A 20,536-nucleotide genomic window follows, 5' to 3' on the forward strand; every position below is an offset into this window, starting at 1 on the left:
AGAAGAGAATTAAGAGACAAGAAAAGAAGAAAAAGAGAAAAGAGGTGGAGAGGATACTGAGGAGGAAATGCGGAGACTGTGAGCGTGGTTCGGAGAAGGGGGACAGGGAGTCATTACTCAATGGTATGGGATTGTCTTTTCTGATGCCAAAAATCTGGGGAGACTGGAGAGAAATATTGCACAACACTGTGAGTGCACTAAGTGCAAACTCAATTTCACCTTAAAGTGGATAATTTATGTTATGATAATTGCACATAAATTGAAAAGAGGGGACGGCAGTTGAAAAGCATAATCCTAGCCTGAATGAAAGCTCTATGCTTTGCCACCTGGAGTGTTAGAGACCTAGCAGAGCCTGCAGGGTTTTCAACCTCTCCAAAGAGGAGGACTTCCACGAGCAAGTTCTTAGAACCACTTAACATGGAAGGTGAAAGTCCAGAGGCTAAAGCACTCCAAATTCAGGTTCTATCACTTAATTTTTCTTAGAACTCAAACATCAGGGTTTTGCTCTGAAAAAATAATGCATTAAGAAAAATTCAAGAAGATCAGAAACATGCTGAGCCTTTGGCCAAGAAAAAGAAGGAGGGCAAAAATAAAAAAAAATGTCGGGAACAGATTACTGAGTGGTGGATCTGTCCTCTCTGCGGTTCTGCTTTAAGTCCAGTCAAAACCAAGATCTTGTAAGAGTAACAGTTAAACAAAATGAAATATTTTTAAAGGAAAAGAAACATGCTGTGATAGCACGGTCTTCCTTTCCCCTCTGACAGAGGTGGCCTAAGGCCCAAGTTTAGTGAAATGATGTAAAGGGAAGCCTGCTGTCAGACTTGTGAGCGAGATTCTCCTCCCTGAAAAGGCAGAGCCCTGTTAGGAGACAGCCTTTTATTTTCCATCTTTGTTCCCTTACTTCCTGTGTGGACCACTTGTGGTTGGTGAGTTTGTCTTCACAGTGGTGGCGGCCATCTTGTGAGCCCTGTGGAATCATGGGTAAAGACTGGGGAAAACTGTGGAGTTTGGTGGGAAGATCTCAAATTTGTGATGGCAGGGAGTGTCTGAACATGTCTGCACAGCTCGCACTAGGCTCCCTGTCCAGTAGACACTGTGCTCATAAATCAGAGGTTTTCAACGTAAGGTCCCTGGACTACCAGCAGCAACCCTCGGTATACTGGTTTCTTAGAGCTTCCATAGAAAAAGCACCACATATTTGGTGGCTTAAATAATGGAAATTGATTGTCTCCCCTTCTGGAGTTCAGAAGTCCGAAGTGAAGGTATTGGCAGAGTTGGTTCCTTCTGAGGCCCCACTGTTAGTGGGTTTGCTGTTGATTTCTGGGGTTCTCAACCTCAGCCTCTGTCTTCACAACAGTCTGCCTGGCTGATGGGCCCAGCACACTGAGTGGTAACTTCCTCTTCACTAACTGTATTCACGGGGACTCCATTCCCAAATGTGGCTCTGTTCTGAGCTCTGGGGCTTAGGAAGTCAACATAAGAAGTTGGTAGTGGTGGTGATGGGCCACCATTTAACCCGCAATACCTGAGAACTTAGAGATATACAAATTTCCTGGCTCCACTCCCAGCTCCTGAGCCACCAACTAAGAGTAGGGCCCAGCATTTCTGTGTTCACAGGCCTCCGGGGATGAGGGTGGCCACTCACGTCTGAGAGCCTCGATGTAAGCTGCTGTTGGCCGAGAGAAGGGCAGTTTGGCTGGAAGTATGCAGCGGATGCACACCACCCCTAGGAGAGCGTCCACATGCTTTGGGGTGAGGGGTGCATGGGATGTCCAGCCCAAGGCACTGAATCACAGTGGCATCTGCATGGCCATGTGTGTGGTGTCTGGGAACACACGCCTCCGAGGAGCCTTCCCTAAACAACGGAGCTGCCGCACAGAGGTGCCCTGGGGGGTCCCACTTGTTCTGATGACAGGATGAACCTCTCCCCTAGTTCCTTCCTTATCTACGTGTCCTAGGGAGGCTGCTAGGGATGGATGGAACCTTTCCCTGACACCCCACAGCCTTCCCACTCTGCTGCTCTTTCCTCCATGCAGACCGGGAGAGCCTGGGGTCCTTCTCCTTCTTAGTATTTTACCCACAGACAGAGAAGCAGCTCCATTTCATTCCTTTCCGGTTTCTAGAACTTCTCAGATATTTTCTCAGCACTCACGTGTCCTCCAGGGTCCTGCTGACATTTAATTCCTTCCAAGGCTGACCTGACATTTTTTTTTTTTTTCACATTAATGGAAGTTGAGGAAAACTTGACTTCCTGGAATAACAACAAACCTGACGAAGTTTTCCAAATGTTTTTTGGCCCAATTGGAAAATTAAGGATGTTTGATAGGTAACCTGAGGTAAAATCTCCAAGAGTTTATTTTTGCAAACAGTGAATCATGAACCTCAAAGCTCCGAAGCAGAAGTGGCTGGGGAACTGGCTGAAGGGAAGGCAAGGAGGCTTTCACAAAACGGAAACAGAAACCAAGCAAAAATAGTAGTTGAGTAGCTACAGTCACATAGTCACTGAATATGGTCTACCCTGTTAGAAAGTCCCTACTTGCAGAATTATAGTATTGTCACCTGCTGCAGATGGGTGAGGTTCAAGTTCCATTTTTAAATGCATGCATTTGCAGCAATAGCGCAAGTTAAGTGTTGCGTATGTTTGCAAATCACACAAGATGAAAGTCAGCGTGGAGATCTAACTAGCTAACTGCCCGTAATAGGGTTACTAGGAACGAAGTGGAGTGGGAAGAAACGGTCTTTTGCACTCTTTAGAGACGTGACAGTCCATGAGGCCAGGCTCTCCCCAACACCCTGAAGCCAAGAGCCCAGGGACCAAACATGGCATATCCACCAGTGGCTCATCGTAATGCTGCCACCATGTTTGATTCTCTTGCACCCACTGTGCGCGTGGGGATGGCATGACTGGGGTGTACAGCTGAGTTTGAGCTTTAGCTCTTCAGTGTGAGCAACACTGACCCTGACCTGTCATTTGTGAGAGCCAGCCATGTGGCTCAGCACCTGCTCCAGGAAGTGTTCATTACCAGCGAAGGAAAGGAACCAGACTGAAGTGTGAGGCCCTTCCTCCCCGACACAGCTCCAGGCTGTCTTTGAATGTCCCCTGTGATTTATCGAAGCTCTTTCCTTATTGCTATTTTTTAAAAGAAGAGATATGCAGATATACTTATTATGGAGTTTGCGGTCTGGCTCTTTGGTAAACATGGAAATTGGCTTTGATTTCAATGGCTCCTCCACAAATTATTTGCAGCCCACATCTGGGCAGAACATTTGAAAGAAACAGAGCCCTGTGCATTGCCAGGCAGGCCTGTAATGTCCTTAGCAGGCAGCTCTTATCACGGGCTCAGGGCACAGCCACGCTTCACTAAGATGTGCGTCTACTCTTCAGTCTGGGGGGTAATCAGTTATACCCCACAGCTGTGGCCCCCCATCTGGTGATGAACCATTACTGACTGGCATTTGGGGCTGGGACATTCTTTGTTGGGACAGGGAAGGTCGTTTGTGCATTGTAGGGTAACCAACACCAGCCCCGGACTCTACATACGAGACACCAGGAGCCCCTTTCAGCCCCATTTGGACAGCCGTGAATGTCTCCAGACGTTGTCCAGTACCCCTGGGAAAGTGGATGTAGAACTGCTCCCTGGCCAAGAACCTTGGCTGACCTCAGTGAAAGCAAGGGGATCCCTCCTCCACCCAAAGTGCCTACTGCTGCGGCTGTAAAGATGGGAATTTAGGGGTAAGGGTGCTCTGAGCTGATGGTGCAGCTCCGCAAAGAATGCATGCAATAGCAGAAAAGCTAAACCATGGAAATAAGAAAGTTATGCATGTGAAATGCCTAGCACGTGCCGAGAGCTTATGCTGAAATCTTTCCTTAAGTCTCTCCAGAGCCCCACAAACGGGAGCCATTTTTATTGTCTACGATGTAAGTGGGAACACAGAGGCATGCAGGAACCCATCATAGTCACACAGCGTGGAAACTAAGGGTGCTGGCTTTGAACTTGACCACCAATCCCTGGAGCTCTGGTGCCAGTGTGGGCATCTCCTGCTACTTCCTGCTTTGAACATACATCCTCCTTCTTCTAGTATCTGCTCTTCAGTTTTCTCTTTGCCAAGGAGCTCATCTACACTTGCAGTGGGCCTGTTTAGGAGCGGTTAACTCACCACTTCCGGCTCTTCTTTACAGTAGCTTGGCCAATAAGCACACGCACATTTGCTGGTCACGGTAAATGGATTAGAGGTGGGAGCGTGGCTTTGGCCAAGCCAAGGCAACTCAATTCCAGGACATTTACTGGACTTATTACAAAAGAGACATCTTCACTCTCTGAGCATGGCCCAACTGGAACCACTGGGGTCCCCATGATGAGAGAACAGCACCAAGTACAGAAGGGAGCGGGGCGATGTTGCGAGGGGGGTCAGGGCGGCATCCATGCCCAGATGCAGTTTTTTTTTTGTTTTTTTTTTTTTGTTTGTTTGTTTTTTTTGTTTTTTGGTTTTTCTCCGGTACCAGGAACTGAACTCACGACCTTGCGCTTGCCAGGCAGGCGCTTTTGCCGCTGAGCTAAATCCCCAGCACCCCCAGATGCAGTTATGCCTGGGTCTCCTCATCTTTTCCATTATAGGGAGGAATACATCATTTTAAATTTAGATGGGTTTCAGCTGCAAAATAAGCTTGACCAAAGCCTTCCTCAAACCTCAGAGCCGGTCCCTCCTCACCTATAGAACGGCTCACTCAGAGGATTGGATTGAGTGGCGTATTACAGGAGAGCGACCTGCCAAATGCTAGGCCAAAGCGTCACGCAGCAACAGTGGCAGGGGAGCCAGGACTTTGACCCTCAGGCCCCACCGGAGCCCTCCTGTGGAGAGTGGGACAGATCAGCGGGGAGGGGTGTGTGCTCTTTTACTTTGCGGCAGCAAATTTTATTTGTAAAAGTCCTTCCGGGAAACCTAAAAGAAGTGGTGCTTTATCTAGGAAAGCAGGTTTCCCTGGGAATGCCAGAGCCACAGACAACGGGGTAGGGATTCAGGGGAAGGTGGGCTGTGGGGTGTGGGTAGTTAGGAAAGGTGCAGTGTGGTCCCCGTGTCCTACACGCTGTTCCCACAAGCCTTTCCATCAGAGCACAGCCACTCCTGCGTGGAGTCCTGGGCTTCCCAGCTGGATATTGGCAGGGGAAGAAGTCCTGGCCGGCATAAATTAAATGAAGGAGGCGCAGTCTGGTCTTGAGATCCGGGCCCCACTTGGGGGACAGCAAGGGGGGAATCCAGCCCAAAAGAAGTGGGAGCCAGGACTGGGGAGTGGGTCACACATCTCAGAGCTCCATCCTGTCTGTCACATCCCTTCCAGCCCCTCGGGTCCACATCCTCCCCTGTTTCCCTGGATGTCTCCATGTCTATGACGCTGGCTTTGATCAAAGAGGTGGAGACCTCCTGGTCTCTGGGGACACTCAAGAGTAACAAAACACAGCACAGGGGCTGAGACAGCAGCAGGACTCCAGGAGAGACCTCAGACAAGGGTGGATCAATCAGAATGCTCTCAAAACAGAAAGGACCCTCCCCTCTCTAGCCAAGATCTCAGTTCGGCTTATCATTCCTGGGGCTTCAGGGGAGAAACAGTTCAGATAACTGGTATTTAGGAGCCCTGGAGTAGTGACGCCACACCACACCAAGTAACAGTCTTCTGATAAACACACCCAGAGTTCCAGAATGCTGGCGTGCTGGATGCTCTTGCTGCAGTTATTACTTGTCTCCTTAGACGGGCTTTCCTCTCTGAAAACATCCAGCCGGAAAGAGGCCGAAGCCACAGGTGCACGCATGCGTGTGTTAAATTGTGTACCACAGATAAAGTGCAGAACAAAGTAACTTTTAAGTGGGTGGAAGAATGTGGAACAAAGGAGGGGGGATTCCGGTTGGAAGGGCTCTGCTTCCCTTCTCTTTCACAGAGCTGGAGTCAATTTTATGTTCCAGCGTTTCCCACAACAGTGCACTCGCTCTGCGATGCTGCGCAAGGCCAGGCTGCCTGGCAACGTGGCTGTGTTGTGGGGAGCGAGGGAGGGGCCTGGGAGCCGGGGCAGGAAACATTATTTCTTCACTTCTTCCCAAGCAGAAAGAAAATTGTTCTTTTTCTCCGTTCCAGAAGAATACATTTGAAATGACAAGCTGAAGAAAATGAAAACAAACTCTTCCTTTGGAGGCGTTCAACAGGGGAAATGAGTTTGAGACAGAGTGTGGGAAAATGAGGTTCCAGAATTTCTGAATTCACTCCAAATTTGCCATCAATGCAAACTTGATTGTGTTCTGGGGTCCCCTCCTCCCAGTGATGAGTCTGGGAATAGGCAAGTCCTTCCATGACCCTGCGGATTTATGCACAGTTGGACACGAAGAGCCAACAATTATCCCAGACCAGCCAGGTATCTGGAAAATGCCTTTGAGGGTTTTTCAAATCCTCAGACATAAAAGAGATCAGAAAAAACTGACTCCGTGAAATTAAATTATAACAGCATACACCCAGGCAGTGCTCAGTAATTAGGGTGGATTTGAGATCACCGGGCTAGACTTGGGCAGGGAAGGGTCGCTCCCCACATGGAGAAGGCACAGGTTCCCATTGGTCCCGGGGCTTCCCCACCCCAGGGAAGCACTGCTGGTGTTGCCAGGGGCACAGCGCAATCACTGAAAAGGGCCCAGGAATGTCTGGGTGGCGCATCGTCTCTGCCCCGGGTTGGACAGTGCCCCACCTTAACTCACGTCCATGTGGGACCCCAGGGTGACCGATTAGTAAACAGGGGCTTGGTGATCACTTAAGAACCTCACAGTGAGGTCCTTCTGGGTTATAGTGGGCCCTAAATCCAAGGACTGGAGTCCGTACAAGGGAAGGAAAGGGCTGCTCAGAGCACACAGAGGCGGGCACAGAGGGACAGAAAGCACTGCAGTGACGTGGCCACGAGCTGGGCATGGCCAGCAGCACAGCAGCCTCCGGAGCATAAGAGGCTAGAAGATTCTTCTCTGGAGGTTTTGGCAGCAGCGTGGCCCGCCAGCACCTCGATTTTAGATTCTGGCCTCCAGAAATGTTGGGGAAGGAAGTTCTGTTGCTTCAAGTTCTGTTGCCCCGCTTGGGGGCGTGCATTATGGTAGCTGCTGGGAACTAATGCACACCAGGGCTCTGAGCCATGGCTGGCGCCAGGGGGCACAGTCTGGCTACGTGCAGGTGGGCAGCTGAAAAGCAACTCTGATGTGCACATTGATAAGTCGGAAGATCTCCTGCAAGCTTGTATTTGCGCTTCTCCTTAAACGAGCAAGTCTGGGTGCCCTGGCTTTGGGTTCCTGCATGTCACTGTCTCCAGGAGTTGCTAAGTGCCTCCCACTGTCCTCAGACACGGCGTGCCCCATTCCCACCATCATATCCGAGATGCAGTGTGCACAAAGGCTGGCCCTGCTGAGGAGACGGTACCTGGCTTGAGAACAGTGCTTGCGGCCATCACCACTATCCAATGCAGGGTATTTGCACCTCCCCAATGGAAAGCCCATGCTATTAGCAACCACCCTCTACTTGCGATCAACCTGGGTTTGGGACCACTCAACTCTTCCTGTCTACGGATTTGCCTTCTTTGGGCAATTGGTACCAATGGAGCCACGCACTAGGTGGCCTTTCGTGTCTGGCTTCCCTCCCTCAGCATGATCTTTTCAAGGTGCACCCACACTCTCACTTGTATCCAAATTCCATTTCTTCTTGGGGCTGAATAATCTTCCACTGAATGGATACATCACATTTTCATTCCCACCAAGCAGGTGATGGGCATTTGGGTGGTTTCCATGTTTGGCTGTGATGGTTAAAGACGCTACACGTTTGCATGTTCTGTCTAACCCTGTGGAATCCCACCCCATCCAGCACCGGAAACCTATGACTCTATTTTTGTAATGAGCCTGAAATGACTTTAATGAGGGTGGGGCCTGGTGTTTGACCTCTACCTTGTCAGAGTCAGATACGGTGTTCCTTGGTTCTTGAACTTAATTTGTTCCAAAGTTCTGGGGAAGATGGCTTTGTTCATTTGTCACCCAGTGTGAGGTTTGCAAAGAGAAGCAAAATTCTGTCAAATGCTTCTGTTTGCCGACCAAATTGTTCTTGGACAGAAGTGTTCGTAGTAGAAATCAATCCATCTGCAAACCTCTTCCTGCTTGGAAAAATGATGTTTCTCTCCACATTCGTGCATAAAAAGTCACCTGAGCACATCTCTTTAAAAGGTTCCTTCCCTGAACACATCCTTTTCAGTTATTTATTGGAACATGCTGGGAACATATCACAGTTGGAATCTTCTTACTGTATTTATTGGAGCATGCTGGGAACATATCTTGGCAGTTAAGCACCTGTGGCACTGTGTTGACTGATAGTGAGGACTGTGGCTTCACCCAGCGGTCTAGAGGGGACAGAACTGAGGAATCAGTCAGCCCCACCTCCAAGAGCTAGGAATGCACAGGGCCATCGCCCTCTGCGCCCAGTGAAGCCGCCTCACTGCTGTCCTGTTTTGCAGTCCTGTCTCTACAAGGCAAGGCTGTTCTGGACGAGGTGCGGGGCCTGGAGCAGCCTCTCTGGGATTCCTTCCCCTTTGCTCTTCCAGGGAACTATATTCTTACTTCACTGTGGTTTGGTTTTTAGAAAACCATCTCCTAGGCTTGATGTCCTGAAATTTCCAAAATCAGTCCTGGTACCCAAAACCTGCCTAGGAAGGACAGAGAAACAGTGCAAATTGCTTTCCTATTCTTCTACTCCCAGGAAGCAGAAGGCCCAGAAAATGAGCAAAAAAGAGACAGATTATAGCCTTTGCTTTGGTGGAGGGTTGATGTGTGTGCTGGCAGTGCCCTTGGAGGGAAGCTGTGGCCAGCGTCAGCATAGAGAACTTGGGAAAACCATCTGAGCTCTAGAGGAATCCAGGAACCATGGAATCAAAGATGGGATGCAAAGTACCTGTCTTCTCTCTTTCTCTATCGTCTCTGAAATAGTTTGGATCTGCCAATATTTGACGATTATACTGAGTGGGACACTTCGCTCTAGGCAGAGTCAGCACCACTGGCTGAGTTTGCTGGGCCCAGCCATGCTCTGAATGCTGGGTGTGGCCCAGCCTCATGAGTCCACACCAAGGGGCTTCCACGGGGAGAAGGGAGGCCACAGACACACAAGTAAACGTGTGACAGGACCTGGGAGAGAAGGACGATGAATTCGAGACCAAAGAGGGTGAAGAGTAGTGGCTGCCAGGGAGGGAAGTCCTGCTGCAGAGAAGACAGAGAAAGCCACTGAGGAGGTGGCCTCCAAGGACAGCCCGAAGCTGTGGGGACCTGAGCCACACTGCCGTCTGCAGAGAACAAATTTCTGACATAGCACGCAGCCAAAGCAGGGCCCAGGGCTGCGGAGTTCTCAGATGTGGGAGGAATTGGTGAGGAGAGCAGCTGGTTAGAGGAGCAGCTGAGACGGCCAGGGGTGCAGGAGCCCAGAGTGCTCCGGGTGACCAAGCACCTGTGTTTCCAAAGTGAGGACAGAGTCACTGGAGTGCTGTGTGCCATGGTGGGCCTTATATTTTAGAAGAATTGTCCCAGTGTGTAACTGACAACACAGCGACAACAGGGGTGGGCTGATTAGCTAGATGCAGGTGCAGGGTATATGCTTAGGAGATGCTCCTTGCCTTGGTCCAGAGAGAAACTGACCCGGAGTTAGAGTCCGTGGAACATGTCCAGGCGCCTCCCACGAACCCATCCCCCAAGCAGCTGCGGGTGATGCAGGTAAGGATAGGCACGGGCTCGGCCTGAATTAAAGAACATGCACTTCTAAAGAGCAGGTTCCTTTGTGCCCCATATTTGAAGTAGGGGTGGAACATGATGAAGGAACCCAGTGCTCCCCGTCAGAAGAGGAACGGAGGAGACATATTCTCAACAGCTTTGGCCCAAAGGAGCACGGGGGCACGAGCCACCTTTCCTTCTGCTTTCTATCACATCTGGGTATGGGTGCCCTGAGTGCAACCAGGCTGTGAATAAATGATTGTCACCCAGGGAGGTCACGGTCACCCAGAGGACATTTAGCAGTTAGGGGCTATTCTGGGTGTCACTGGGGAGCAAGGATGGAGGTGTTACCAGCATCTGGTGCATGGAGGCCAAGGATGCTGCTAGCACTTTGCAGTGCACAAGTACACCCACGGAATATTACCCGCCCCACGTCCAGTAGTGCTGAGGTGGGGATCCCGCTATAGACCGAACCAGAGCTCTGCTAACATTTCTTCATTACGTTGGGAGGTGGTGACATGTCTGTCTACTGTGCATACATTCATGTTAGAGCATACTATGGACTCCCAGGGAGGATGCATCCTTTGTGACCATCCTCGTGTCCCGAATGCAGGGCTGAGAATTAATTGATCATAGGTGGAGAACCATCCTCCCGGCTTCTGTGAATTACGAGTTGGAATAAGTAAGCCTGCTGTAAAATGAGGAGGGTGGAGAAGGCCACCTTTGCTTCTGGGCATCACTTTAGGACTTAATGACAAGCCGAGGGTCTCTAACCTCCCATGGTCTTCAGGGTTGAGACCCACTGGCCTGCCCCAGAGCTGGGCACTGGTCCAAAGCTAGGCTTCAGGGGTGGCCGTGCAGGAGGAAAAGCTCTCTCCTTGGCACCTCAGACCTTCAGGGGCACATGGATTCCCTGGGCAGTGAAGGGAAGCTCCACAGGGCAACCCCAACTGTCAGTATATTTCCAAAAGCTTTGGAATGTTCACCAATGCCTCTTGGCTAAGCAACCTTGGTCTTTATTGCAAGGGGCCTTGGTTGGTTGGGAGACAACATTTCCAAGAAAAGGGGCATTCATGATATAGATTTGATATTAGTCTTTAGCTCTGCATTCATTCAACCATAATGAGTGGGCCAAGTCCTAGGCAAAGGGAGAGAGTTCAGTAGGGAGCAGAGAGATGGTCAAGGAGCTTGTTCCAGGGAACCCCATGCTTATGAGTACCTGAAAAATATCTCTGCATATGTATTTTCTCTTGGTCAGAAATTATTTTATTACTTTGTTCTACTTTCTAACATAGGGCTCTGAAAGAACCTCGTAGGTTCATTCTTCCACATCCTGACTTGCAAGGAACAGCAGTAAGCTTCATGGTAAAAGCAAGGGCTGCTTTTGAGTCCCATCATAAAGCTGTAAACAACTTGCCTTCTTTCTGCCTCTGAGAGAGTGGCACTGTGACAATGATTCTTCAGGGGGATCCATACCAAGTTTCCACAGATGTGAAAGGCCCCTAAAAATTCCCCCAAAGTCCACAGTCTTCCTGAATACCAGCTTGGTCCATGAGGCCACCATGCAAAGTGACACAGGAGGCTGTGGATTTCACTGTCAGCAGAGATCATCGGGATCCTGCAGTCCCCCAGAAAATTCCCCCTGGGGAAGCCCCATGCCTGCTGGACAGGAAGAGTGGATTTCCTGGCCTCAGCAACCGTCCCATTCATCAGGCCACGTCTGTGTGTGCCCCTTATGTCATCTGCTTACTGAATGACCTTTCCCTAAAACAAGGATGTGACACTAAGAATGGAAACACACTCTAATTCAATCTGAACCCAAGGGTGTCTATAGAGTGCAGATCTGTTTTTCTCCCAGGCTTCACATCCCAGAAGCAGCTCCCTCTACCCCGCCCCTTCCTATCTCCGGTCCTCACGGCCTGCGTTTCCTCACCCACGTGTGCCCATGACTCAGGCAGCTCCAGCTGTAACTTCTGGAATATGCATGCTCCTTACACCCCTGCTGCTGCCAGCTTGAGCCAGTGTACCGTCCTCTCTCGCCTGGACCACCGCAATACGTAAGCTGAGTTAGGCTACAGCACTCTTGGTTTGAAACTTTCCATCATCCTCCTGTCACTCAGAGTGAAGGACAAGTCCTTCTGGGGGCCCATGAGGCCCTGCCTGACACAGACTGCAGCTTGGCCTGAGCTTACCTCCCTACTTGTCCCTCTTTCCATCCTATTTGGCCACGATGGCCTCCTAGTGTTCTCACAGCAACACTTCAGAAGGGTGGCCTCATGGCTTTTGTCCTTGTGGCTCTCCCCAGACCACACCTGGTTCACAAGACACCTTTTCAGCAGGCCTGCATGCACCTCAGCTCTATTCCTCTTCCCTGGTTCTTTTCTTGTAAATCATCGATCACCGTACATTGCATTTTTATCCTTGTTTTGATGGTGTTTACTTCCCCCCTCAAGAGCATCAGGTCCACCCAGGCAGGGAGCGGATCATTGCTTCACTGCTATGAAATAATGCCTGGCAAGTGGGTTCCATAAATATCAGGTGAACAAAGATTTACTGAAAGGAGAGAAACATTAAATCTGTCTTAGTCACTTTCTTGTCACTGAGACAAAGCATCTGACACTCAGAACTTAAAGGAGGAGAGGTTTATTTTGGGTCATGGTTTTCGTCCACAGTTCCTGCTGGGCTCCAAGGCAGGAGCAGCCTGGATGAAGGGCCTGGCGGAGGAGAGCAGCTCGCAGTGTGGATGAACAGGAAGTAGACAGAGAAGGGAGGGGCTGGGCAGGGAGAGAAACCCTCTAGGCCCCACCTCTTCTGCCCAAACCCCACCTCCTAACAGGAAGTTGGCCATAAGCCCTCATGATCCAGTCATCTCCTGAAAGCCTTGCCTCTGAGGGAATGCAGCTCTTGTAGGACATCTACATAAAAACCACCACATTATTCATATTGAAAATGGGAAACCTGTTGTGTTCGTAGTTTGATTACAAAAGAAAAATAATTATAAAGATAAACTACAACAACAAAGCAAAGTTTCAAATTTCCAGGAAGCAAAGGAGGAGGCTTGGAGACTGCAATCTGTCTTTCTTTTGCCAAAAAAGCTACATGAGATATACTTATTAGAGGAAACTCCAAGAAGGGGCATGGGAAATGGCTTTATCACTTTCTGCCACTTCTTATCAGTCTATGATTAGTTAAAAATTTAAAAAATTAATAAAAAGGAACCTTGGAACGCTTCAGAGGCTTTGGTAAAGAAAGAGGGGGAAACAGGGAAGGAAGAAAGTAGAAAGAGAGGCCACACAGAGCAACACTGCATGTGACAAACTGTCGGAATGGGTCACTTGTGCATTCCAATCAACCCAAGGCCCCAAGAGGGCTCTACTGTCTGTAGCCATCTATAAAGAGCGGAGTTCTATCCTGAGGGTAATGGAGACTGCTAATCTAGGTGTTCAGACCTTTAATCTGAACTCCAATCTGCCTGAGACACCAATATTTGGATTGTGTGTGTGCTTGGGTCCTCTTGTGCTTGGGGTCTCCTAGGGGCAGTTGCTCTGTAGCCCTTACGAACGTTGTTTCTGGTATAAGGTCAGAGGAAAAGGGAGATGACCTGGGCTGAACAGGAAGTTCCTCTTCTTGAACAGGAAGAGGTGAGGCAGACCCTGAGCTATGTGTGGAAAGGTCACAGGGGACAGAATAAGGCTGTGGCTGTGGATGGTGGGGAACCACACCGTAATGTGACCAAGTCCCACATCCCATTACCACCCTCTGTCATTACAGAAAGATATCATCCTTTTGACAAAACCATGGTGAAGTGGGAATTGATGGAGCTTTGCAGACAAACCCACAGTTGCTGTTTTAGGCAAAGCGTGACATCCTTTCACAGTTAAAGTGAATCCAAATTTTACTGAAGGCTGGATGGATATTTAAAAAAACTGTGTTGGACAAGACAGCTGCGATAACTGTACTACTAATTTCTATTGCTTTCTTGAAAGGAACAGTTGATATTTAATTATCTGATCATTCTTACATGTCTATATTTATCTGAGTAACCAATATGAAGATAACGGTATGTAATACAACAACCACTGTTAATTTCTGATCACCCTGTCTGAAATTCTGTATTGGCTTCATTGTTTTTATGTTATTTCTCTTATATCTGAGTGTTTATTATTACATTTTAGTTCTTTTATCTTTAAAAATAAAAAAAATAAAAATGAAAACATCTTGTTGGTAATATTCAACACTTGTATGTGCCAGACACAGTCAGGAGTAACTTACAAAGAAGTACCAGCCCACTAAAGCACTGCCACAGTGGTACTATCATGCTGTTTGTTTTTAAGAAGAAACTGAGAAATGGAAGTTCAGAAAAGGAGGGTGAGGTCTCACAGAACCTATGCAGAAGAGGTAGGACCAGAGCTGAGGTCCTGTTCACAACCAGGGCAGATGCTGGGATGGGAAATACAAACAAAGGCTCCTCCCCTGCAGCAGGTCAGGTCAGGGAATCCCATGTGCAGACCAGGGCCATGGACCTTAGACCCAAGGGCACCCGTGGCTCTGCTCATAGTCACCCTTGCTAGATGACTGCAGAGTTCACACTTTCTAAGGACCAAAGTTAACCACAGGCAAAGGTGAGGCTGATAAGGACTTGGTAATACACCCAGACTTAGCAATGAGATCAGTTCCTTGTCTTCTGTCTTCAAGTTCTAAAGCCAGGGCTGGATGTGATTATCTTGCATCACCCAAAACCAATGAAGTAAAACAACTACATTCAGACCTCTCAGATCACTGTCTTCCCCCATCCAAGGTAGCCGGAAACACACTCGGATCCTTTCACCCAAATTGTGACTGTCCTGGCCTCACAGACACAAGATGATGACACTCTCAACAGGTCTCCAGTGCGCTGTCGGAGAGGTCTCTATCTCAGCACCAATGTGGCAGGTCCCTTGTTGGTCAAGGAGGAAGGTTTGCAGAGAACTGTGATGGGAACTTCCTGAACTGTGAAATGTTAAATCTTGTAATAGGTATAATATTTCATAATATTTTTGATATGAATGTTATAAAAGTCCCATAATCACATTTAAAAATTAGCAATGACACTCTGTAAAATTAGACCATTTGGAAAGGGAAAGGAAGGGAAGGGGAAGAGAGGAGAGGGAAGAGGAGGCGGGCAGGGGAGGGGAGGGAAGGGGAGGGAGGGCCAGGGATGCAGTTTAAAGAGAGAACATTTGCTTAGCATGCAGGAGGCCCTAGGTTTTCTTCCCCAGCACCGAAACACAGCAAGATTTTGAAAGAAAAGTTGTAAAGATGATAACAAGACAGAAACTTCAGAGAGAATTATTTGAATCCAAATGACTAAGAAGTACTTTAAGGAGGTCAGTGAAATCTTTGAACACTTTGTTTTCAAAGCAAAACTTTAAACTTAACCACCCTGGCAGTCGTACTACCAAACTGAAGCAAAAGGGACCTCTGCTGAAACACAGCATCAGTTCTGCAGACATTATTCCAAGGCACTCATCCAACATGTGACTCATTCTCTGTGCTAAAAAAGCACCAAAGCAGAGCTATAATGATAACCTAAGTTGCTCTTAAACATAACTTTAAAGGCAACCTATTTGGTAATTTTTGTTTTTAATCTTTATTTTAAAATACATCTCAAACAAATACTTTTTCGTTATTATGGGATGCTCGTCCTCTTGTGAAGAGAATCTGCATTACGTGGCTTTCCCAGCATCAGTTATCCTAGAAATCAGTGCTCCTGACCAAGGATGCTTACAGAGGGACAGAGCCACTCTCGGAAAGCTCTTTGGCGACTCACTGGCCCAGCAGAGGGGACGGGAGTCACACCCCCATCACCTGTGGTTGCCTTAACTTGGATGTTTGTCTGTTTGCTTTATGCCCTGCCCCACCTCTGCTGCCCAGGCTTCTGCTGAAGATGTGTCCGCTGCTCAGTGGCACACCTGACCGCTAGCTTTCCCTGCCACTTACTGGCTTCCCCAAGCCCAACACATTAAAGCACATCTCCGGGAGTCACCTGGGCTCTTTCCACTCTTTTTACTCATGACAGCTGTCATCCTCCCAGTGGCAGTGCTTGGGCTCCCTGACCTGTGCCGTCTTCATCAACCCAGGACTGCGGATGTGCATGAAAGCCAAAGCCAAAGCCAAGGACAAGATGGCTAACCCCTCAGCCTGGCGGTCTGGATAGTTCCTGCCCTCCATCCCCTCCAGACACGTGAACAGAGCTGCCCAGGACCTGGGCACGGGAGTTCCTGGTACGGGTGTACCCAGGCTCTGCATGAGGCAGGAGATCCCCGAAACAAGTGTCCACCACCTTTGCTCAGCATCTATCACCCCAGCTGGAGCCCAGCTGCACCCCAGGTTCCTGAGAATGGTAGGACAGACCCAGCACCTACCTTAGCACAAAGAGATCCACGGTGGAGTTGCTGGAGACAGTGACATAGGCCGTGACCACGTCCCCCTGCTTGGCCGGCTGCGACGGCAGCCAGATGACCACGTTGCTGTCGAGTCGCAGCTCCCTGAGCTGCACACCGTCGGGGGCGCGGTACAGCCGCACCAGACCCAGGCTCTGCAGGCGCGAAGTGGGCCCCTCGGCGCCGTCCTTCCCGGGCCGGATAGCGTTGCCCGCCCTGGGGTCCCCCGCGGAGGCGCAGTCCCAACGCGCGTCCCCCGGCTGCACGGAGTAGTATAGTTCCACCGGGCTGCCCTCGGGCTGCTCCGCGGCCTTCCTCCTCCCGGACACCACCGTCGGGGCGCTGAACCACGCGGCCGGGACCTCCAGCTCCGCCACGCACAGCCCCAGGTCCCCGGCGAGCCGGCAGCTGCCCCGCACCTCCCGGGTCTCCCGGAAGGCGAAGACGCGCAGGCAGGGCAGCCTCTCCGAGGGCCTCGCGTCGTCCCAGTCCCGGCCCACCAGGTGGAAGAGGACCTGCACCTTGGGACGGCTGGGGTAGATCTTCTCCCGCAGGATGGAGGCCTTCAGCTTCCAGCCGAAAGTAAACCTGCCGCTCTGGCCGAAGGGGTTGGAGTTCAGCATGAGCTCCAGCGGCACAACCTTCTCTGCCCAGTAAGGCCCATAGCTGGCGTTCAGCACCGGGGGCTGCCGGGCCTTGTAGGTGAAGAAGGATGCGACCCTGGTGTGCAGGCTGGCGTTGCGCAGCGTGTCCTGTGGCTGCGTTTCCTGCAGGAAGAAGGCGCTGTCCGCGCCCCGGATGCTGTAGCTCACCGGCAGGTAGGGCGGCAGCGAGGAGGAGAATCTCTGCACGCTGTCTGCAACCCCGCGGCCCTCTATCACTGGGGGAGGGAAGAAGAGAGAAGACGGAATGATTGGCAGGCTCTGCCAGCTAGGGTCAGGGTTTATGTCTGGGTGTCCCCAAAGGCTCCTGCTCGGAGATGGAGCTTTGGGGAGGTGACTGGGTCATGGGGGTGTGGTGCTGATCAGTGGATTATTCTACCCATGAGTTTGTGGCTAAATGGGATCTGGGAAGTAGAGCCTGGTAGAAGGAGGTGGGTCACTGGGGGCGTGGCCTGGTAGGGCAGTCTCCCTCCTCCTCCCTTGATCCTTGGCTGCTTCCTGCTGCCATGCCATGGGCTGTTTCTCCTCTGCCATGCTACCCCACCTAGGAGCCTGCAAACTACGGACTGAAACTTCTACACACCGTGAGCCACAACAAACCTCTCTTCCTTTAAGCTGTAGGTGTTGGGGATTATGTCTCAGGGACCAGAAAGGACCTAAAACAGCAAGATAAAAGTTCTGAAGTCCTCCCGGCTGGAGCTTTTGCATTTCACCTGGAACTAGCCAGTACACTCTAGGTGGTTCCCAAATCATATATTAGATGGAAATATGTAAGATCCATGGTTTTGTCGAACTGGTGAGTGGTGGTAATTTGATACAGGTCAGTCTCACTGCAAGCTGACAGGTACCTCATGAGATACAATTTGTAAGAGTTTGAACTGTGTTTTATGGCCCTGGTACATGATTAGAAAAAGAGACCAGCAGAACAAAGTCTGTAAATGAATCCAAGAACATATAAAATTCACTGCATGATACAGGTGGCGTCTCAAATCTTGATGCAAGTACAGACTTTTAAAATAAATGGTGCTGGGTCCAATGGGTAGCCATTTGAAGGAAAAGATAAAATTAGATTCATAGCCCACAATGTACATAAGAATGAACTTTAAATGGATGTGATTTAAACATAAGAAAATTAAATCATTTTTAAGTACTAAATAAAACATGAATGAATTTCTCTATAACTCAAGTGTAGGAAACATTTCCTAATCATGATTCAAAATCCAAATTCATTTTTTCAGTGGTGAATTTGCCCATGTAATTTAAAAAATATTTGCCTTACCCAAAATAAACCAAATAAAAATGAAAATGATATGCTGAGAGAAAATATTCACAATGTGTATACTGTGTTAAAGATAAAGCACAAATATCTGTAGTGGAGAGAGAGCTTTCCACTTGAGGAAAAACAGAGTGTAACTGTTGGGAATGAACAAATATATGAATACACAATTCACCAAAACTATACTCAAACTAGCCTTCTGTAAAGGAAAAGCATTCCACATCATTCACAATTAGAGACATATAAAATAAAGTTACACCTGGCATTTGTTAGCTACAGACTAGTGGAAGTCACAAAGCACAACACACACACTGGTATGTACAGATGCAGACCTTGTAGCTCATAGCTTCTCAGAAAAAAAAAAAGTGCAACTCTTCTGAGCGAGAATTTGGCCACTTCTAATGGCACCATATACACACTTTCCTGTGCCTCAGGGGTCCTGCTTCTGGAAGTCCACCCCAAAGATTCATTGTGGCAATTCAAAAATACACACCCATAAGATCGTTTATCACAACACTGCTTTTAGCGGTAAGGTTAAAGCCATCTTTGCTATTCAGTGATGTTATGTAAAATACAACCAACATCCCCTATGTAGGTGTTATGGGTTGTATCTCAATGTTCCCCAAGTCTTCAAGTGCTCATCGATGAGGCTTTTGAAGAGTGATTACATTGTAGGGTGCTATAGCTAAATGGGATGTTAGGGGGGGTTCTGGCTGGGAGAGGTAGTCACCGGAGCCATTATTCTGCAGGGTTTTTTCCCTCCCTGGCTCCTCCGCCCCACTTCCTGGTTTTATAATGATGTGAGCAGCTTTCCTCCACCAGACCCTCCACCATGGCTCCTCCACTGGAACAGGCCAATCACGAACTGAAAACATGGGCCAAAATAAACTTCTTGCTTTTAAGTGGTGGGTGTCTGATGTTGAGTCCCAGAGGTGAGACCATGACTAAGACAGTAGGAAAATGCTAGAATAAATCATGCTACCATTATAGATAGTTGAGTTAGGTAAAAACATTACAGACAGACAGGGCTGGGCCCTTGAAGGAGTCAGTGCAGAGGATGAGAACACGTTACAGCTGGGTGGAGGGGCTTCCTCTGAGCAAGTCAGGAATAATCTGAGCATGGGAATAAATAAGGAGGGTACAGGACTTTTCAACTACTAAGTGAAATCCTAACCCTTGAACTGATAGTGAGAGGTAAAGTTAGATTGGAAGGAAAGCTCTTCCTGTGGTTGGATCCAAATTGGTCACAGCAGCACTCACAGTAGCGAATGATTTAGCCACGAGTCACAAGTGGCTGTTAAAATTCCCTGGTGACAATTCCCTGAGTTTCCAGGATCTCCAGGTGTCCTCCAACAAGACAACCCTAAGTCACTCACTGAGTTAAGAAGAAACCATAGGGGGTCTCATGGGGTAACTTGGTAGACAACACTTTAAGGAAGGGGCCAGACTGGACATTGCGAGCAACAGCATGAATAAACATTTCTAAGGTAATGCATGAGAAATTTTCTCTACAGGACATTTTTAGGACAAGTGGCAAAATTTGCAGTTGGTCTCCAGAATAGCTAATAATATTGTATCAGTGTTAATGTCCTCATTTGATGACTATGATATAATTATATAAAATACTATCATTATGTTTAAGAAATGCATTCTGAGATATTTAGTGGTATAGTGACATGTCTGCTACTGCTACTTAGTCTCAACAGCTCAGGAGAGGAGGGTTGACAGACAGACAAGGGAGGAGAGAGAAAGAGAGAGAGAGAGAGAGAGAGACTCATGCCAAAGCAAACATGGTAAAATTTTAACATTTGAAGAATCAGGAAAAGTATATGGAAATTCTTTTTCTACTATTCTTGCAACTTTTCTTTAAATCTTATACTGTCAACATAAACATGTTTAATGAAATAAGTAAATAGCAAGATGTATTGGTCATGCTGGTCTTTTTTATTCCTTATCTTTCACCTATAGAGAGTTTAGTCTATTTATTCATATTAGGGCAGACAATAAGGAGAGAAATCATTTCCCCATACTATTCAGAAATAATGAGTCAACACACTGCCCTGCAATTATCCCTAAACTCGTTGATGATCTTTGGTGATTTTGACCACGCAGTAGAAAGCAGTGTTGAATCATTAATCACCATCCTCTCCCTTCACCACTGGGGCAAAGTGCTTGACACTGACTCTTATAGATAGAATGAGTAAGGCTGAATAAGACCACCACCCTGTGTTGGTGGGATGGAGCTCTCTTCCAGGCCACAGGGTCCTCCAGGACACCCTTGGGACACAGTGCAGAGTGGCAGGAGCAGTGGCTCTTCAGCCCCGTGCCTCCGGCCCTTTGCATCTATTCAGACCAGACACAGCCCACTCATGGGGCTCAGCCAGCCTGTAGATGGTGTTTGTCGGCCCACAGTACTTTAA

At 48.7% G+C, this 20,536-nt stretch overlaps 1 protein-coding gene across 1 annotated transcript in view; it reads right to left on the reverse strand.

Annotated features, from left to right (window-relative positions):
* Positions 1-20,536, reverse strand: part of Tmem132c (transmembrane protein 132C) — a gene marked incomplete at its 5' end in the record, with an annotated part of 262,619 nt that overhangs the window by 158,505 nt on the left and 83,578 nt on the right. Inside the window, 1 exon segment of the mRNA XM_013503741.1 lies at positions 16,161-17,058. Coding sequence (XP_013359195.1) covers positions 16,161-17,058 — 898 coding nt within the window.

This window comes from Chinchilla lanigera, unplaced genomic scaffold (genome assembly GCF_000276665.1).
Source record: "Chinchilla lanigera isolate Chin_1 unplaced genomic scaffold, ChiLan1.0 scaffold00081, whole genome shotgun sequence".
NCBI classification, from domain to species: Eukaryota; Metazoa; Chordata; class Mammalia; order Rodentia; family Chinchillidae; genus Chinchilla; species Chinchilla lanigera.